Source organism: Lepidochelys kempii, chromosome 14 (assembly GCF_965140285.1).
Source record: "Lepidochelys kempii isolate rLepKem1 chromosome 14, rLepKem1.hap1, whole genome shotgun sequence".
Taxonomy (NCBI): Eukaryota; Metazoa; Chordata; order Testudines; family Cheloniidae; genus Lepidochelys; species Lepidochelys kempii.
The window spans coordinates 6,717,025-6,737,112 of NC_136393.1; the positions used below are offsets into that span (position 1 = coordinate 6,717,025).

Sequence of the window (20,088 nt, forward strand, 5' to 3'; positions counted from 1 at the left end):
TGGGACTTGGAAAGACTCAGAAATGGACTTTTTGTGGGGTGGGAAAGTTTCTAACGTTTTGAACCAAATAGAGACAAGTCATTGGGAAAATGGTATCATGTGGCTCCATTTTTTTTCCTGTTTACTTTTGTTTTTGGTGTCTCTATGATTCCATATTAAACATCTTCAATTTACAAGTAAGATTTTTTTTGTAACATCCAGTACTGCAAACTCAGTTTGGGATCAGAATGTCAAAATGGGTTCTGTCCACACGTTTCAGTAATATTTTGCAAATACATTTTATCTGGCAATTCTGTTGCAGTTACATTAGCCAGACCAAAATGTATACTAGTTCCCCTTTAGTGCTTCAGATCTAACACATCTTATAGGACTAAACATGAATCAACTCAGTAAAGTAAGCAGAGTTGTCACTTTGGATGGGCTAGCACCAGCAGGAGAGTGAATTTGTGTGGGGGGGTGGAGGGTGAGAAAACCTGGATTTGTGCTGGAAATGGCCCACCTGTTGATCACTTTAGATAAGCTATTACCAGCAGGACAGTGGGGTGGGAGGAGGTATTGTTTCATGATTTCTGTGTGTATATAAAGTCTGCTGCAGTTTCCACGGTAAACATCTGATGAAGTGAGCTGTAGTTCACGAAAGCTCATGCTCAAATAAATTGGTTAGTCTCTAAGGTGCCACAAGTACTCCTTTTCTTTTTGCAGATTAGGATAGAGACAGCAGATCTGTGGAGTAAGAAGATGCTGTTTTTACAGTCACTTTTCTGATAATAACTGCTACATTAAAATAAGTGGCAGATTTTCTTTTGCAGCTGAGATGCAGTTGATACAGCAGAAGAAATGCTACCAGGGAGCAAGTTACTTTGCCCAGCTTTCCTTTCCCCCAGGTCTGGTCTTGCTAAAGGTTACAGCATCTTGGGTGGCACTATCCACCAGCTCAGGATACTCATAGCAAAACATGCTCTGACCTTACACATGAAGGGGACGGTGTAGGAGCCACTACATCAACTCTATTCCTGCTGGGGAGATACAATTAGTTTTCACTCCCCCAGGCCAGAACAAAGGGAACATAATGGTCCAGGGAATCTTGCTCAGTGTGTTTGCTTAGGCATAATGGAGCAGGTGGTGTCACTCATAAATAGGGAATTAATTAGGGAATGGGGATAATTAGAATCAGAAATGTGTAGGGGTGCTGGAACAATTTATATAGTAAGGGTGTTGAGAGCCATTGAACCAAACTGTAAACCCTGTATATGAGGGAAACCACTTCAAGCCAGGGGTTGCGCCAGAATCCCTAGTTCCAGCACCTATGGAAGTGTGTACATCAAACGTATGATGGAACAGTTCAGGGGTTTATTTGTATCTGTAAATGCAAATCTCTCTTGAGCATTTAAACACAATATGCCGGGCAGCTCTTAGTCTGTGATGGTTTGAAGGAGCATGATTTCAAAACACTGGGGGCCAAACTCAGCTTTGTCCGCAATATTCCAGGATATTGTCTGTCTGTGACAGTCACTTTAATAAAAGAAGAGGGGTAAGTAACATTGTGGTTAGAAGGCTTTGGAGGCTTTCCTGGCAGTTGAGGAGTGACAGCTGGAAATGTAGAGTGCCTGACAGTTGGGATTGGGAATGTGAGTAGGGTCTGGGGAGCTGAGAGTGACTGCTGGAAATGGACACTTGGATGGTGACAGTCAGAACTGGACAGCTGAGAGAGGGCAGCTGGAGAGAGACGGAGCCTGAAAGAAGTGTCGTTTCAGCAGTTTGACCCCCTGGAGCAGGACAGGGAGTTGGGGAACAGGCAGCGAGGAACAGCCAATAGGCTGCAGGACTAACTGTGAGATGAACACAGGGTCAGGGATGGGAAAGTGAAGTGGTGCAAAGCGAGAGAGGAAGGAAAATGATGAGACCAACAGAACCATGGAGAACTAGACAGAGAGTGAAACAGTCTGTGAGATCCCCCTGGAAGGGCAGTGCAGAGGCCTGGTTCTTCTCTCTGATGGAGTTGGGGAGCAGGGTTGAATTGCTAGTTTTATTGTTAAAACAACTATTTCTATTTCCCCTCCGAGTAAATTGTCTTCTGTGAGATGGTAATCCATTCTGGCGAGGGGAAAATCAGATTGGGAGAATGATATTGCTATTACAAGTGCAGGGGATACGTGGTGGCAGTTGTGACTTTCAGAACTAGGGACTCTGGCTCAACCATCTTCATTTAAAAATGAATGCAAGATTTTTAAGTGCAGGTGAATAGCTTGCTTGACAGGCAGGAAGGGCTGAATCCTCCAAAGATTTCAGTGGAAGTTAGAAGCCTAACTTCTTTTGAGCATAGTGCCTTATACTCATTTCCCTTTCTCTGGAATGGGTTTTTTGTTATCTTGTTCTACTAAACAACCATGTACGCCTTCCTTGTCTCTGTGCTGTTTACCAGCAGGCTCAAAAGGAGCACTCAGAAAACTAGGCACCCAAAATTCATGGCTCTTCGGACAATGTTTACTGACATTTACTGATAAAATCTAATCCTTAGTATTTACGGAATCTAACACTGATAAACTTACTGCAAGACTTCCGGGCAGCCCATACCCAGTATTCTGGAATGTGAACTTTGATACTTTTAAGTATTGATTTAAAGGAAATAGTTTTTCCAATAAACTGCCAAAGTTCCCCTACATGAAATCTCAGTCACAATTCCACAACCGTTTCTCCCCCCGCCTCCCTTTTTTTTTCTTTTTCGAACCTAAAATATTATCAAGAGAACAAAAGGCAGAAAAGTATTGAAAGAGGAAAAAGTGCTGGATGCCCAAGTTAGGGATGAGGGGATGGGGAAAGGATAGAGAAAAGGAATGGTTGATATAATCAGTGAGTGGGTTTCTGTAAAATGACCTGTATATAACCATGTCTGAGTGATGTGAGGTGTGTATGGATGTGCACTTGCATGTATCTGAGTTAGACGACCCATGCATCTCTGTTTGTTTTACTGTGATATGAGTTTTCTTTGTGTGTGTGCCTTTAAGGAATATGACTGATCCAAAAATGACAAGTAACTGTAAAAATGGCACCATGTAGCTCAGTTTTTGTTTTGTTTGTGTGTGATTGACCAGTGTGTGCATGCATTTGAACAATATTATTTTTGTGTATATGTTTGAGCAATACGACCCAAAATATGCCACTAGTGAAACTGTAAGAAAAAGAACAGGAGTACTTGTGGCACCTTAGAGACTAACCAATTTATTTGAGCATAAGCTTTCGTGAGCTACAGCTCACTTCATCGGATGCATTCAGTGGAAAATACAGACAACATGAAACAATGGGTATTTCCATACACACTGTAAGGAGATTGATCAGGTAAGGTGAGCTATTACCAGCAGGAGAGTGGGGTGGGGAACCTTTTGTAGTGATAATCAAGGTGGGCTATCCGATGAATGCATCTGAATGCATCCGATGAAGTGAGCTGTAGCTCACGAAAGCTTATGCTCAAATAAATTTGTTAGTCTCTAAGGTGCCACAAGTACTCCTTTTCTTTTTGCGGATATAGACTAACACGGTTGCTACTCTGAAACCTGTAAGAAAAAGATGACTGACCTTTTTGCCCGTTAACCTTTTGGGCCAGATCTTCAGCTGGTGTAAAGCTGTTATACCTCCCTCCAAGTCAATTGAATAGTAGCACCACTTGAGGAACTGGCCATATGTTGGTAGGTTAGCTTAAATTCCCATTGTGATGCACAGATGATCAAGAAAAATGACCATGACCAAAGCTGAGGCAGATCAAATATGTGATTGCAAACTCTGCACTCCCTTGAGTCTATACTAACCACTCCACCTAGCAGTTGTAGGGTTTCCATCCATAAATGGGGACCATTCCAGTAATGTGAGCTAATAACCAAGTCTTAAAGATGTTAAAGCCCTTTCTCCATTTTTGATAAAATGCTAATAAAGAACGAAATGTTCCATTTCCTCTTTGTTTCCCTCCCATCCCCATCCTTGTGTAAACATCACAGCGGAAGCCTGAATCTCCTTGGATTCCTCATTCTAGTGTCATGTTCCAAAAACTCCTAGCTGCTGTTGCACTTCAGAGGAGCGTGCATGATAAGTACATTCTAAGGTTTTATTTTTTGTTCAGAGGACTTTAACTGGACCATTGTTTTTAATACCAGGGATGAAAACTCCCTAGCTACTCAAGTTTCGTCCTACACCATTTGGCATAACAACTCTCCCACCAGCTTGTTTGCTTCTCTGTCTCCTTGAAACAAAGCCTTAGATCTTGTCTATGGGAAAGTTTTACCAATTGTACCATTATACGAATAGAGATATTACACACACACACACACACTCTCTCTCTCTCTCTCTCTCTCACTGTCTCTCAAACTGGAATGAAAGTGTTTACAAGGGGGGTTGTATGACCATATCAGTTTAAATTCACACGTTAGACCATCCCTGCTAGTCTGTTCTTAAAAATCTCCAGTGATGGGGATTCCACAAGCTCCCTACATAGCCTGTTCCAGAGCTGAACTATCTGTAGAGTTAGACAGTTTTTCCTAATATGCTGCGTAAATCTCCCTTGCTGCAAACTAAACTGATTATTTCTTGTCCTGCTCTTAGTGGACTCACCAGGGCAGGGAGAAAAGGGGGGAGGTTCCAGTTCTTCTGTGCCAATTAACATGCAATTGTTTATCTACAGTTGAAAAGCTTCAACAGGATACTGAAAGAGACATGGCCCAGAATACCCCATAGCTTAGTTGTTAGGACGCTCACGTGGGAAGAGAGAGACCCAAGTTTCAAATCTCTTCTCCGCGTGAAGCAGAGGGGGAATTAAACCCCAGTCTTCCAAATCCTGGGTAAGTTCTCTAGCCACGGGGCTAAACATTAGAAGAGGGGAACTAGCAGCTTAGGTGCCCAACCCCAGAAGAGGGTTCACAGCTCAGAATCCCAAACAGAGACCGATGCCTTCCTCTGGAACGGAAGTAGGCACCTACGTCACAGAAGGCAACACCGCTCTCCTTGGCATTTCCTTCTGGCTAGCCTTGGCAGCTCCCCACTCAGCAAGCACACTGGCTTTTGTGAAGCACATTCTTAGGCTCCTAGTTCTCTCCATGCAGGGTATAGGGAGCCTGGGTGCCTAGCTTGGGGCTGTGGACTCCACACCTAAAAGTTGTGTGCTGCAGCAGCTATGTTCCTTTGTGGCTCTAGCTCTATCTATTTACGTATGTACGGGCACAGAACACGCCTGAAGTATCTCCCTTCCTGTAGAGGAAACCAGATCATTTCCATTAACTATAGTCCTTGAAATAACTAGACAACTATTCTTCCATTTCATCTAGGGCATGTCTACACTAGAGCGGCTGGAGTGGCACAGGCATGGCCCTGCAGCAGTAGAGCTGTCATGTAGATGCTTCCTACATCCACGGAAGGAGTTTTTGCATCCATGCAGGTAATCCACCTCTCCGAAAGGCTGTAGCTTGATTGGCAGAAGAATTCTTCCATTGCCCTAGCTGCGTCTACACCGGGGGTTAGGTCGACCTAATTATATCACACAGGGTGTGAAATTTCACAGTGTGGCTGGGTTGATTTAAGTTTTAGGTGTAGACCAGGCATGAGTCTACTCAAAGTCCTTTCCTTCTCCTGCTGATTGCCCTCAGGAGATTTCTGTGCTGCTAGATTTTCTGTCATTACCTTTGTCAACTCCTGAGGATCGCCAGTTGGATGAACTCCTTTCGGAAAAACAACGAGACAATTCAATTGTGAGAGGATGAAAATGGATGAAAAAAATCCCTCCTGAACCCCGTGACAATCAGCTAATGCCCTGAAGCCAGAGATCTATTACCCCTGGCATTCGCAGGCAGAACTACAGATGTCATTGATAATCATTAAATCATGCAGCAGCAGGAAGCAGAGAATTCCAGAAGAAAACCTCCTGTAAAGCAAGGGTGTTGACTGTCATGTGGTTGGGAGACACGCAAAAGGGAGGCAATTCATGTGGTAATCTTCATGAGTAGAGACAGGATATGGAAGAAAGCCTGCTCGTTCAGATGCTTCCGAAGAGCTGCAATGCAACTGAGGAGGTCATTAATGCCTTTAGGCTATTAATGGAGAGACAACATTGCAATGAGTTCAGAGCCAATGTACTTTACTGAAGCATAGGAGCCGTGATGTCCTGCAAATCACAAAAATGTGTAATGTTGAAAGTGCCATGAAAATGTGTCACCGAGATGTGTTTGACTGTAGCGTAGTGTATATGCGCATCTGTTTGGTGTGCATGTGATGTGTGTATAGTGTATGCATGTGCTTGGTCTCTTTGTAGATGCATCCACATGTATGGTGTGTGGGCACCTGCATATATGATATGTGTGTGGGGGTGCACTATGTCTGTGAGTGCATGCAAAGGTGTGTGTGCATAGTGTATTCATTCCTGTGCGTATATGTACATGCTTTTGCAGTGTGTATGTGGGTGTATGCACACATGGCGTGGTGTGAGTGATTGTGTCTATGGTGAGTGTATACAGGTACATGTGCTTGGTGTATGTGTTATATGTATGGATGAGTGCACATGTGAGTGGTGAGTGTGTGTGTGGCTTGTATTGGGGTGTATGGCCTCATGGATGGCAGGCGTTTCTGTGAAATGTATTAGATATGAAACCTGGTACAATTATTGTTTTCGTGTAGCACCAAGGTCTCACCTCTGTCTCACCCGCAGATGCTGTCCCTCCTGATCTGAAGGTGCATCACTCGGGCTGAAGTGCGTCACTCGGGAGAGGTGAGGAAGTCTGCATGACTATTGCTCCATTGTGCCTGCCTGGATAAATGAAGGATTTTAGTCTGCAATGCTGTCAGTCAGACACCATTCACCCATTCATCAGTCCCTGAGGAGGCAGCTCAATCATGAGGAGACTCTGTGATTGTAGGGCCTTTTTTGGAGTGCTTATGCATGCATGCATTGGACAGAATTCCCTTGGTGGCATCCGCTGACTCCCTTGCCATGATCTCGGAATGGGCTTTGCCTGGGGTCCCCATGTTTTGTCCCTATGACTCCACTGCTCTGCACTTTTTCTTTTGTTCTAAGTACTCAGCTGGCCACCATCTTCTTTGGGTCCCTTTCCTTCCCTTCCCTCCCCTCTCCTGAGGCACAACCACTACTGAGGTCAGCTAAGACACAGCCCTAAGAGCCTGATCCTACAAGGATCACTTTCTATCAACCCCTGTTAACTTCCGTGGCATTGAAAACATGCAGCATCTTAACAGGATCAGGCCCTCTAGAAACGTGTTGATTTCACTAGCATTATCCCTTCATGATTTTATGCTCCAGTCTTCTAAACATGAGTAACTTTACTCACAGCATTAGATCTCTTGACCTCAATGAGACTACTCACATGAGTAAAGTTACTCACATGCTTAAGTGTTTGCGAGGCTGCAGCCCTTAGAACAGGGGCGGGCAAACTTTTTGGCCTAAGGGCTGCATCGGGTTTTGGAAATTGTATGGAGGGCCAGTTAGGGGAGGCTGTGCCTCCCCAAATAGCCAGGCATGGCCCGGTCCCCGCCCCCTATCCGACTCCCCCTGCTTCTCGCCCCCTGATGCCCCCCCCGGGACTCCTGCCCCATCCAACCCCCCCTGTTCCTTGATGGCCCCTCCGGGACCCCTACCCCATCCATCTTCCTGCTCCCTGTCCCCTGACCACCCACGGAACCCCCGCCCCTGACTGCCCCCCACCGCCCCATCCAACCCCTCCTCTCATTCCTAACTGCCCCCCCAGGACCCCTGCCCCATCAGACCACCCCTTCTCCCTTTCCCATGACTGCTTCTGAAACCCCTGCCCCTGACTGCCTCCCGCCGCTCCATTCATCTCCCCCTCTCCTTCCTGACTGCCCCCCGGGGACTCCTGCCCCCATTCAACCCCCCTGTTCCCCACTTTCTGACTGCCCCGACCCCATCCCCACCCCTGGCCCCTGACCACCTCCCCGAACTCTCCTGTCCTCTATCCAACACTCCCTGCTCCCTTACCGCGCTGCCTGGAGCACCACGCAAAGCACCGGGACAAGCAGCCGCGCCGCTCAGCTGGAGCCAGCCACGCCACCGTGCAGCGCAGCGCATCGGGTCAGGCTGGCTCTGCAGCCCCATCACCCAAAGCATTGCGCCGGCAGCGCAGTGAGCTCAGGCTGCGGGGGAGGGGGAACAGCAGGGGCGGGGCTGGGGGCGAGCCTCCCGGGCCAGGAGCTCAGGGGCTGGGCAGGAGGGTCCTCCAGGCCGGATGTGGATCTCTGCCTTAGAACCTAACTGTTGCCCCCTGTATGTGGCTGATTTAGGACCCTACCTTGCTCCTTTGGCCACTGTCTTCAGTTGGAGCCAGATTGGGCCCTTTGACTGGGAACTCTTTAAGGCAAGGCCATGTCTTTTTTGTTTTCTGTGGACTGGTGTTTATATAGAAGTAAAAAGAAAAGGAGTACTTGTGGCACCTTAGAGACTAACCAATTTATTTGAGCATGAGCTTTCGTGAGCTACAGCTCACGATGATGTGATGTGATGATGTGATGTGATGAAGTGAGCTGTAGCTCACGAAAGCTCATGCTCAAATAAATTGGTTAGTCTCTAAGGTGCCACAAGTACTCCTTTTCTTTTTGCGAATACAGACTAACACGGCTGTTCCTCTGAAACCTATATAGAAGTACTACATGAATAATAAGAAAAATAATCTAAATACAAAGTGTCATTTTGTTATTAGCAGTAAAACATTTTATTAAACAAAGAAAAATATTTTTAAATGTTTTCCAGTAAACAGTCAGAATGTTGACTTTTTCACAACTTACTACATTTAAACACCATTAGGAATGTTGATTTAAAAATACTTTCCTATTACACTTTTGCAGAAATGTTGGCAAAGGCACTTTTTATTAAACAACTGAAAGTGCTGATTTAATTTTTAGAAACGAAATGTTAACCACTGGCAGAAATATTTATTTTTTTAGACAGTTTTCTAAAGCACCAGCCGAAACACTGAATTTTAAGGCAACTGCTTATCAATATAAATCAGCAAAATATGTTGATTTAAAGACATTGTTAATTAAATCTCTTTTACATGGTGGAAAGTTAAAAAATCCTTTTAAATATCCTCAGAAAACTGGAGGGGACTAGTTGGCATTCCAGAGCATGTAACAACGTCTAGGGTTTGGAACGTTGAGACTCTGGAAAGACCCGATTGGCTGAAGGCACGCCCTCTCCCCCCCACTCCTGAGCCTTTCTTTTCCCTGTGTGTGCAGGCGAGCTCCCCCTAGCGCTGAGAGGCGGGAAGCGCGGAGGCCGGTCGGCCATGCAAATCAGGTCCTCGGAGCTGCTTGTTGATTGGCTGTGACGGAGCAGTGTTTGCTCACCGCTGTCCTTAGTCTCTAGACTGGGGAGTGCTCCAGTCTCCAGCAGCAGCAGCAGCCGCCGCCGCAGCAGCCCTGCAATTGAGGAGTAGAAACCTGGCTTCTAATTGTTTTGTTGTTGTTTTTAGTTTGCTTTCTTGGGGGCTGTTGCCTTGACTAAGTGGGGCACGATGACTGTGAAACGGATGGACCAAGGGCAGCATTACAGGCCAAGAATGGCTTTTCTGAAAAAGGTAACATGGTCCTGAAAATATAATAGTAATTCTACCTGATAGCGTGACCATCAACATCTATTGCAGATCCCTATTTAGGACCCCTAGACACATCTGTAAAATGTTTGCCGCCTGTATGGCTAATCAAGGGGGCAGTTTGACGGGCAGGGCGTCAACAGGCATTTTGTTATTACGTATTATTTATGACCGTTTGCTGAATTGAACGTCTTCAAGGGCACTTGTGTGACTTCTCAGTTATTAAGTGTTTCAAAATCCTTTTTACTTCTCTTTTTCCTGCTCTGTTGTTACTGAAGGATTCAAGGCAAGTGTCCTCGTTTTCTGCAGGCTCCAGAGGAGGGCAACCTGTTACATGGTACTGTTTGCATCATGGGAGTTGTAGAGGCATTGTGATAAAAACTGAGCTGGGTGGGGGGGGAGGTGTTTAAGATGTATATTCAAAACAGCCACAAAAAACATTAATTCCTCTAATCATGCAATTTTATACTATGCCTCCTATTGGAAAGTTTTTCTAATTTTTTTCCCCTGAGGGCCGCTCTAACTGTATCATTCATTGGGACAAAAATCATCATCCCAAAAGTTCGATTCCCTAATTCTGCTTTGAGACATAATCTGGTTTATTTTCTTTCCCAGGAGTCACTCTTTGCTACATATGACATACAGCTCATGTACATTTTCAAGGGGTACATCATGCCAAAAGGTTTGCAGTCTGGCTGCTCTACAGCATTTTGGAAGGGGCGTGTGTATTTATAATTGTTAGACGTTTACAGAGCATGACGATGAAAAACTACGGTTTGGATGAAATGTATAATTTTGTAAAGTGTTTCTGTTTTTTTTCAACGTCCATTTAGAAGCATTTTAATATAACCAGTATTTGAAAAGATTTTAAACAGGATAGGTATTAATCCAGCTTTTCTCCCATGAGTAGTCTGTCTTTCTTGTCTATGGCTTATCCTGTTGAATGGAATTAGCTGAATTTTCAGTGACAAGTACAGCTGCCTGGTTCGGGTTTGCGATATAGAGAACTCTCCAAAACAATCAGGGGCAACAAAAAAATTAAAAAAAGTACACACATCCACTCTTTTGGCAGAGCATGTATGTAAACACCCCAACAGGAGGAGGTGGTGGGTACACAAATCTAAAGGTGAGATGAGATGGAGTGTGAATTTATTCAGTCTGACAATGTGAGTCCTATAGCAACAAACACTTGCACTTTGCATGCTGAAGGAGGCACACACAATACTTCCTGTGGGGCTGTTTGTTTCTCGTGGCTTTGGCAGAGAAGCTCTGTCCTGTCAAGAAGAAAAAATAGTGGGCCAAATTTGGGGTTGGTTTGTACTCTGTGAAATTCTACTTACTGTGATGGGAAGGTCCAGAGCATTGGCCTCTATATGAAAACAAAACCAAATGCGCAGCATTCAGTTACCTAGCTGTAAAATGGGAGTGGTGCTGCTTATCAACCTTTGCAAAGTGCATTGAGATTCTAAAATGGAAGAGTGTGTAGGTGCAGTGAATGCCAGTACACTCCGGATTATCTGGTTAGCAGTGGGGATATGGATTTTGTTCAGATAATTGGAAGTTTGGATAATCAAGAGGGCAGGAGCCATTCAGCAGCGGGGTGACTTCCCCTGCAGCGTGGTCCTCCTCCTCCTCCTCCTGGCGGTCCTGGCCAGGGGTCTTTGCTCTGCTCTGCTCACTCACTCCTGTGACAACGGGGCTGCAGGCGGCTCACTGTGCTGCAGGAACCATTCAGCAGCAGGGTGGCCTCCTCTCTGGCCAGGGGCTCCTCCTCCTCCTCCTCGCACTCCTGGCTGGGGTTCTCCGCTCTATATCCAAGGCACTGCATTATCCAAATCACTTCCTTGTCCCCCAGCATAAGCTGCGTGGGGGAGAAAGAAGGGATTTGGATACTGCAGAGGTTTGCATAACAGGGTTTTGGATGAGTAGGAGTATACTGTATTATTATATTGGGCTATGTACAGCTGTACATCACTATCCATGAGGCTAGTCATGACGTATAGTGCTATGCAACGTGAACAACAGCGGCAGAATCTGGCCCTTTATTATCACATGGGGTCCGAATACGGAGGACACATTTTTAAATGAAGTAAGATGGACCTTTCGTGTTAGCTGTTTCAGTGTTTGGAAAGCTTGTTATCAGTGGTTCCATCCTGCACGTACAGAGTAGTGTTATTGGCTTCACTGGGAGGTGAGGTTGCTCAGCACCAGTCTGAATCAGACCACTATTGTACCAATATAGAGTTGACAGTGAAGTTTCCTGGAAGCTTCGTACAGAGGCTTATATGCCTAGCTTTACAAGTACACACTCATCTACAGCTATCCTGGCAAATGCTGCTAGCTCTTTTAAAACACAGTGATACGTATCTGAGACATATTGAGCCCAGCTTCTGGCAGTTCCGCTGGAGGACGCTCCCATTCAGCTTACGTGGGGCTGATCCAAAACCTTTTGAAATCAATGGAAAGACTCTCGGGGTACGTCAGGGTGTTGCAAGAAAATCCCTGCGGCAGTGAGGGTCAACCGACTTGGGCTCGCTCTCCAGGGTTAAAAACAGCGGTGGAGACATTCCCACTCGGGCTGGAATCCAGTCTCTGAAACCTTGCGGGGGACAGAGGGTCCCAGAGCCCAGGCTCCAGCCCAAGCAAGAACATCTACACTGCTATTTTTAGCCCTGTATTGTGAGCCCAAGTCAGTTGACCAGGGCTCTGACACTCATTGCAGCCCTGGTGCAGAAAGGGCGCTCTGCAGTCAGCATGAGCCTCTGCTTCCTGCACCAGTACTGGTATACAGTTTTTTTGGGGGGGCAATGCCCCCTCCCATGCCCCCCCAGTCTCTGCCCACGTGCTCAGCACCTTTAACCTCACGGACAGCGGGACTTGAGGATACGTGGTAAGTGTCTGCTCAACACCTTGCAGGATCAAGCCCGTAGGAAGCTGAGATACCGCATAAAGTCTTCATTAATTGCTCAAGTCTGTGCAAACGCCTTGCCATCAGTTGGCACCCACAACAATCACATATTCTCCAAGTGTGTGTTTGTGCTAGCTAGGCGTATGGGCTTTTCTGCTGACGTCACAATGCTGTTGGTCCTGGTAGCAGTGTGGGAGTTGCAATCCTAGTGCCTTTGACGGTGCCCGTGTGGGCTGCCTGTCAGCTTGATACTGGCATACACAATGTGGGGTGCATGTGACAACGGATTCTCTTCCCCCACGCATGAGCTTTGTAGCTTCTCCATGCAACTGATGCTCATCTGAAATGGCTTCACGCTGCACACGGTTGGTTGTGAATTAAATGGCACCACTGAGCTAACTGTGTGCAAGGGAGCTGGGCTGTCATGCTCCAGGCTTAGGGGTGTATAGCAACATGCTGTAGCAATGCACCCAGAAAGCAAATGCAGGTAGCAGCTGCTGCTTGTGCTGTGAGTAACCACAACAGCTCAGCTAAAACTGAGGGCAAACAGCTTTCTAAAGGAATCTCCAGCAGCACCAATTAAAGCAGCCAATAAAAGGGTTTGTGCCCTTTATTGGACTGAATGATTTTTGGGTTTAGTTGCTTTTATCCTCCTGCTTGGTGTTTTAGGATAGAAATGTCCTGTGGGTCTAGTTCTGGGCCTGGAACATGAACAAATGTTCACTGGGCAATTGGCTTTGAGCAACAAACTCACTTTCATTTCTGATCTAATTTATAAGCCATCCCAGATTCCCAACAGCCAGCACAGTAACCTGACCTCAGGGATTGCTACCAAATGGTTTGGCTGCTGATGTTGCCTGGTTAGAAGAGGATGAGGGAAGTTGAGAGAGCAGTACCCCATTTCCCCTCCCCCCATGTGGTGTGGGGAGAGGAAGTCACTATGCCCCACAATCTCTAAAGCATCTTCTAATTATGGGAGCCTCGGGTTTTGGGTGGTGTCTAAACTTGGGCACCCAGAATCAGACCTGCCAAAAAATTATAGAGTCTAGTCTGGAAAACGTGAGCCAGAATCTCTCTGTGCCTCAGTTCCCCACTCTGTGAAGTGGGCATAATATTTAGCCACCTTGTAAAGTGCTTGGAGCGCCTCAGGCAAAAGGTGCCTGGAAGTGTAAAGCATGAAACAATCAAGCTTTGAGAGCTTCCTTTGCCGTATTAAAGGGGGCTGGCTGTGCCAAGCACCTGCTGTGGTGTTTACAATCGGGTTTTAAGTGGTGGGTTAAAAAGATGCTGTTAAATCCCTTCCCTAGGTATTTACATTCTGATGCTCTCCACTCTGTGTGGTGTCCTCTTAGCCTTTTCTGTTTTGTGCCTCCTTACATGCTGTGGTCATTCAGAAATTCAGGGTGACAGTGGGGATAGAACTCAGCCCTTCCTGCTCCAAAAAGCACAGGCCTCTCCTAGTTGAGGTTAAGGTGAATCTCTATTCGCTGATGGCACTATCGGGTCTATGACACACAGTCGAGCAGTTCTGATTCCATCCAGCAGAGAGCAGTGCTAGTTCATCACATTACTGGTATAGAGCCAGCGGAGAGGTTACCATCCGTGAACAATAAAAGTGAGAAAAATGGAGGGTAAGTTAAAGAAGAGAGGAAAAGAGAAGAAATGGGAGGCTACAAAAGCCAGTGGAGGGATGTGGGTGTGAGAGTAGTGGGTCGTCTGTAGTGAGGAACTGCAGTAGATGGTTCGTGCTGAGAACCAAAATCCCAAAAGAGCTGGAAGTGAAGTGGTAGGGAAGATAATAAGGGACTAAGAAGGGGAAGAAGAGAAAAAAAGGGGCCTGATCTGGATCCTCTTACTCTCGTGTCTGTCTCTTGGCGTTACTCCTGCTTTACCCCAGTGTCAGTGGGATCAGAGTCAGGCCCAAAGGCAGGTGGTGACAAAAGTTGGTATATAAGAAGCTTAATGCGAAAGGCGCATGGGGGATTCCGAAGGACAGCAAAGACCTCGGCGATGATCCTTGGGGAGGATTCTGTAGGCCCCTCTGCCCGTAAGCCAGCACCTGGTAACAGGTGTTTCTAACACCAGCTCAGCCCAGCCTTCAGCAAGACAGACGTGTGCGGATGGAGTATGGCAGGCATTGCTCTTGGAGAAGGCAAGGCAGTCAGTTTGGCACCTGCTGCCTGTTTTAAAGCACGGTCTGGTGATGGGAAGCACCTGCAACAGCTGCTTGGGTTCTTTTATTTATGTGTTTTTTCTCTCAAACCATCTGAGAAGCGCTGTGGCAGGAAAGCCCGTCAGGCAGTGAGGCAAGCTTAAGAAATAAACCCTCCAAGTTACACATGCTTTGGGTCATACCCTCAGTGGGTGTAAATTGGCACAGTTCAGTGATTTACACCCGCTGAGGACCTGGCCCGCCATTGTGCAGGGGCTCGCCTCAGGGCTGGTGGTGGATATGCACCTTTCCCTTCGGGTCTGTGCTAGCTGCATCATGACTCATATCACGCAGGTAGGGCTGAAGGATGGGGCCTGCCTGTTCCCTCTGCTTCTCTTTCAAGCTGGTCTCTCAAGCCCCTTCTAGTGTCTTCTGGAAGTATGGTTTAGTTAGAAACAGGCCTGACTCCTGGATCCTGAGCTCAGAACTGGAAGTTTCAATCCAGCTCCAGCTTTGGTATTAATTCCTTTAGCTCAAACTCTCTCCTCAGCCTTTTGCCCTCAAATCGTCCTTTTGGAGCGGGGTGCCTGCTTTTCCCCCCTAGCTCCCAGCGCTTGTGTTGCGAAACAGCTGTTTCGAGTGGCGGGGAGGGAGCGGGGAGGAGGGGGAACGCGGCACGCTCAGGGGAGAAGGCGGGGCTGGGACGGGGTCCAATGGGGCAGGGAGGGGTCGGAGTTGGAGTGGGGATTTTGGGGAAGGGGTTGGAATGGGGGCAGGGAAGGGGTGAAGTTGGGGTGGGGCCAGGGGCGGGGGGGCCGCGAGCAAATACCCCTTACCCCGTGGAGTGTCCCCTTTTTTGAATGTTCAAATATGGTAACCCTAAGAGGATAGCATAAAGGACTGGAACTTGGAACACCTTGGTTCTATTCCCAGCTATTTTACTGGCTTGCTGGATGACTTCGAGCAAGTCACTTCCCTGCGCTCTGCCTCAGAAGACAGGATAATATTACTGACCTCCTTAATAAAGTGCTTTGAGTTCTGCTGATGAACAGGGCTAGTCCTTAATGTTATTTTGACTTTTGCATATATCCTTGTAAATTTCATGAGGAGGCATAGTTACAGTGGTGTGGGGTAACACTGGGCAAAGAAGGGTTCTGTGGCAGAGGGGAATCGCCCTTAGCTGTTAATTTCCAGGCTGGTTAGCATTTGTGGGTAGGATTTTTGTAGCTAAAGAGCGATAGTGTGCAGTGGGCAGGTGTGAGTGGACTTCAGGGAAACACACTTTCCATCTGCACTTTTCTTTTTTTTTTAAATAGCGTTTCAGTTGGTTAACAAGCTCTTTAATGTTTGTAAAAGCACTTTGTGACCCTGTCTCGATACATGACTATTAATTCCAGGTCTAGAAAAGAATAAAATGAGCAGGATGATGCTGGGATTAAGATGAAAGGGTGCTTTACCGCCTCGAAAATTGGAGCTGGGAGTGTGTCCTTTACAAATAGGAGCAGGGAAGGCTGGGTGAGGGAGCAGAACCGGGCAAGCATTTATGATGGAGTAAATGGCAGATGTTTAATTAGAGCACTGTGAGTTGGTGCTGGCATCATAGAGAGTCTACTGGGAGAATGTGTCGAGTGGCTTTGTGTTAGAATGTGGTTAAACCCCTTCAACTCTGAATGCCTTGCCATCACAGGCAAAACGCTCCACAAACACCATTTGACTCCTGGGTTAAGGTGTTGGAATTTGGAACTGTCTGCTCTGAGGGGAACTGCTGTGTAATCCCTAAACCTGTCTCCGCATGGCTTTAAAGTCCATCCTGTTTGCATAAGCAAAGGTCAATTAGGCACAGAGCAGGGAGTACACAATGGCAAACAGCGCAGTAATCCAGTGGCAGTAATCCATCCACTTTATGCCTTTTAAGAGGAAGGGATCAGTATAGTGGATATATCCCGAGAGTTCATTTTCCAGCATCAAAAATGTATAATTGATCATGGTCTGTTCTTTCAGGCTGCTGCATGGGCATAACTCATGTTTCGTAGTATATTGAAGTGTATCTGAGAGGAGCAGGGAACTGTTTTCTCAACTCATCTGTGTAACGAACCAGGGGCAAAATCCTTGGCCACCTGGAACTTCTGGCCTGTCGCTGCAGTGCAGCCACTTGAAATATCCTGGGGACAGCAGGGATGGTGGAACACAGATCCTTCTGCTCCAGATACACAGGCCCTGAGCTAAACATCTCCATGAGGTGTTAGCAGCCTCTGACATTAAGTGCTTATTTATACAGGAAGTTATTCAGAAATAGCTATTCCTGATTAACTCTTCCTAATTAACTCCATGTGTGTGGACATACTTATTCTGGAATAAGAGGTCCTTATTCTGCATTAGCTTAATACAGTTTCCATTGCCCTTTTCTCCCAGCACCCTCTGTATGACACCTCTCTACTACGTTTCATTTATTAAACTACAGTAGAACCTCCAAGTTACAAACATCTAGGGATTAGAGGTTGTTTGTAACTCTGAAATGCACGTAACTTTGAGCAAAACGTGATGGTTGTTTTTTCAAAAGTTTACAATTGATCTTGACTTAATTGACTTAATACAGCTTTGAAACTTTGCTACGCAGAAGAAAAATGCTGCTTTTATATTTTCTTAGTTTAAATGAAAAAAACACTGGAACAGTTTCCTTACCTTAGCTGTCAAATATTTTTTTTTAAACTTTCCCTTTATTCTTTTTAGTAGTTTACATTTAACACAGTACTGTACTGTATTTGCCTTTTTGGTCTCTGCTGTTGCCTGATTGTGTACTTCTGGTTTCAATGAGGTGTGTGGTTGACTAATCAGTTTGTAACTGGTGTTTGTAACTCTGGGGTTCTACTGTAAACCCTTCTGAAGAATTGAAAGGGAATGGGTGTGGGGAGGGAAAACTGTTAAGGGACGAGATTATAGTTTTATAATGACCATGGTAGGACAGGCGGTGTGGTGTAGTGGCTAGGGTACTGGGCAGGGAGTGTGTAGACTTAGGTTCCACTCCCAGTCAGCCACTGACCTGCTGTGTGACCTTGGCCTCTCCGTGCCCTGTATCTCCTCCCACCCTTAAAGCCTGTCTTGCCTATTTAGACTGTAAGATCTTCAGGGCAGGAGCTGTCTCTTATTATGTGTTTGTTCAGTGACTACTTCAAAGCAGCCCTGATCTTGGTGGAGTCCTAGAGGTGCTATTGTAATACAAACAATACAAGAGTTGAAGCAGGAGGTGAGCATTTGAAATACAACTGACAATCCTACGGGGGAAATAAACCCATTTCCATACATTGCCTTCCAATAAGGCTATTTTTCTGCAAGGAAACAAACCCGCATTTTGAAGCAGCATTAACGCCTCTGCCTCCATAAAGGGAACATGCTTCTCTATTTCCTTTGGCTATCTGCAGGGGGTTCTTATGCTATATTATTGTAGAAACACGCCACTCTCAAGGAAACACAAATGCCAGATGGAAGAAAAGGAGCATTCAGAGGAGATCATGTTGGAGAAGACTTCTCACGCCCACTAGAACTATCTTGGAGGTTTCCTGGTCCAGATAACCTAGGAGACTCCTTTAAACGCATTTGTTTTCTGTATCCCTTTTTGATTTCCCAGAACAGTTGGAACCCACTGAGGAGTAAAAACAAAACGGCCCCAAACCTCAACCCCATAATGAAAGCTGTGGCCTATGTCATGAAACAAGAACTAACCTGCCTACAAAGGCAGTTGTGCCCTAAAGCATTTGGATAAGCTACTGCCTCAACCGCTTAGCCACAACAATGAGCTATAAAACCTCACTGAGCCAGAGGGTTTTACATAGTGACTGTACTGAATGTGCAGTGCAGAAATTCTGAGTTTAATCATTTGTATTGGGGGATGCCCCCAAGGACCAAACCTGAGTGCTGCAGCCAGATGTCAATGGGGCTGGGCTGGTGACTCATGATATGCAGCAATGAAGGAGATAGCTCCAGAGACACTTGCTTGTTTAGCACTTGGAGGCTGCTTTGGTTTGCAGAAGCCTCTCCTTATAGGGATTTCCAAGCAAGGGGAAAAAGCAAAGCAGGAGGATTGGAGGATTAAATAGCTGACACTCAAAATTCTGTTCACTGTGCTACCTCCTCCTCCCACCTGCTGCCTCCTGCATTTAGACTGTACGGTCTCTGGGCAGGGACTGTTTGCTTTGTTCTTTGTCTGTAGAGTGCCTAGGATCATGGGTTCCTGACCCTGGACTGGGATTCCTAGCTGTTACCATAAAACAAACAATAAACTTCTTCCGCGAGTACTGAGTTCAGGATTCTGCTTTTCCTCTCCACAGTTGATGGCCTCCCAAGTACAGACCAGGGAGACTTTGCCAGAGATGAAATTCACCCCCTATGCAGAGATCTTAGGAACCACTGATCTGCTCAAAATAGGACTGATGTGGGTCTTCAGTGGTCCTTATGCTTTGTGCTGGCTCTTTGCGCTGTGGTAAATTTCACCTGGTGTGAATTGATCTCTGTTGCAGCCTCCCACCGTGGACCAAGGCCAAGACGTGGCTTCAATATGTACAAAATGAAAACCAGCTAGAGAGCTCTCCTGGGCAAAATCATGTTACAAAATGTGACAAAGCTGCAGAAAGGAAAGCAGATGTCCTCATTGTATTTTAAAAAAAGAAAAGGAGTACTTGTGGCACCTTAGAGACTAACCAATTTATTTGAGCATGAGCTTTCGTGAGCTACAGCTCACTTCATCAGATGTTTACCGTGGAAACTGCAGCAGACTTTATATACACACAGAAATCATGAAACAATACCTCCTCCCACCCCACTGTCCTGCTGGTAATAGCTTACACGGCTGTTCCTCTGAAACCTGTCATTGTATTTTAAACAGCTCTTCTTGGCTCCTGCTGACAAGCTGGTGCTGATGGCAACTTCTAATCTCTAGGAATCCCTAATAAGCAGCCGGTTCCCTTAGGAGAAGAGGAAAAGACCTGCTGAGTTTTGATCAGCAAAGTGCGTAGTTTGCAGCCGAATCAGCAGGCACCACCCGATGGTAGCTCCCTAGCTTGTCTCGCTTGTTTTCTTTGATATATGTTATTTCTTAAATGACCAGAGGGTGCTCAGCAGGGGTAGGAAAGCTACAAGTCTCCGGAGTTATTTGCTCATTAGGAAAAGAGAACATCCTGCACCAGAAGACTGAGTGGGTTTTATGAACTAACTATTGGCTTTTGACTAGTAAAGGCCCAGCAGGGAGATGCTGAGAGCCCTGTACAACCACTCCAGACACGAGGGGTCAAAATGGAACATGGGCTAGATAACAAGCTGGCTCAAAAGACCAGGCCTGGAAAGGCACGGCTCCCACTGAAGCTTCTGGGGCTCGCAGCGGTCAGAACTGTGGTGTATGTAGCTCTGTAACTTATCTACCATGGTCTTGTTTTCTGTGCATT

The 20,088-nt window shown here is 46.2% G+C and overlaps 1 protein-coding gene across 4 annotated transcripts in view; it reads left to right on the top strand.

Annotated features, from left to right (window-relative positions):
* The first annotated feature begins 5,309 nt into the window (after positions 1 to 5,309).
* The window catches only part of RGS9 (regulator of G protein signaling 9), a 72,801-nt gene continuing 58,022 nt past the window's right edge, over positions 5,310 to 20,088 (top strand). For 2 of the 4 annotated variants that reach the window (XM_073310536.2, XM_073310537.2), the window contains exon 1: positions 9,337 to 9,578. In XM_073310536.2, the coding sequence (XP_073166637.1) occupies positions 9,516 to 9,578 (63 nt within the window). In that variant the 5' untranslated portion in view covers positions 9,337 to 9,515. Of the gene's footprint in view, positions 5,420 to 6,682; positions 6,743 to 9,336; positions 9,579 to 20,088 lie in introns of those variants that run through there. The other 2 variants (XM_073310533.1, XM_073310534.1) reach the window with 2 other exon arrangements.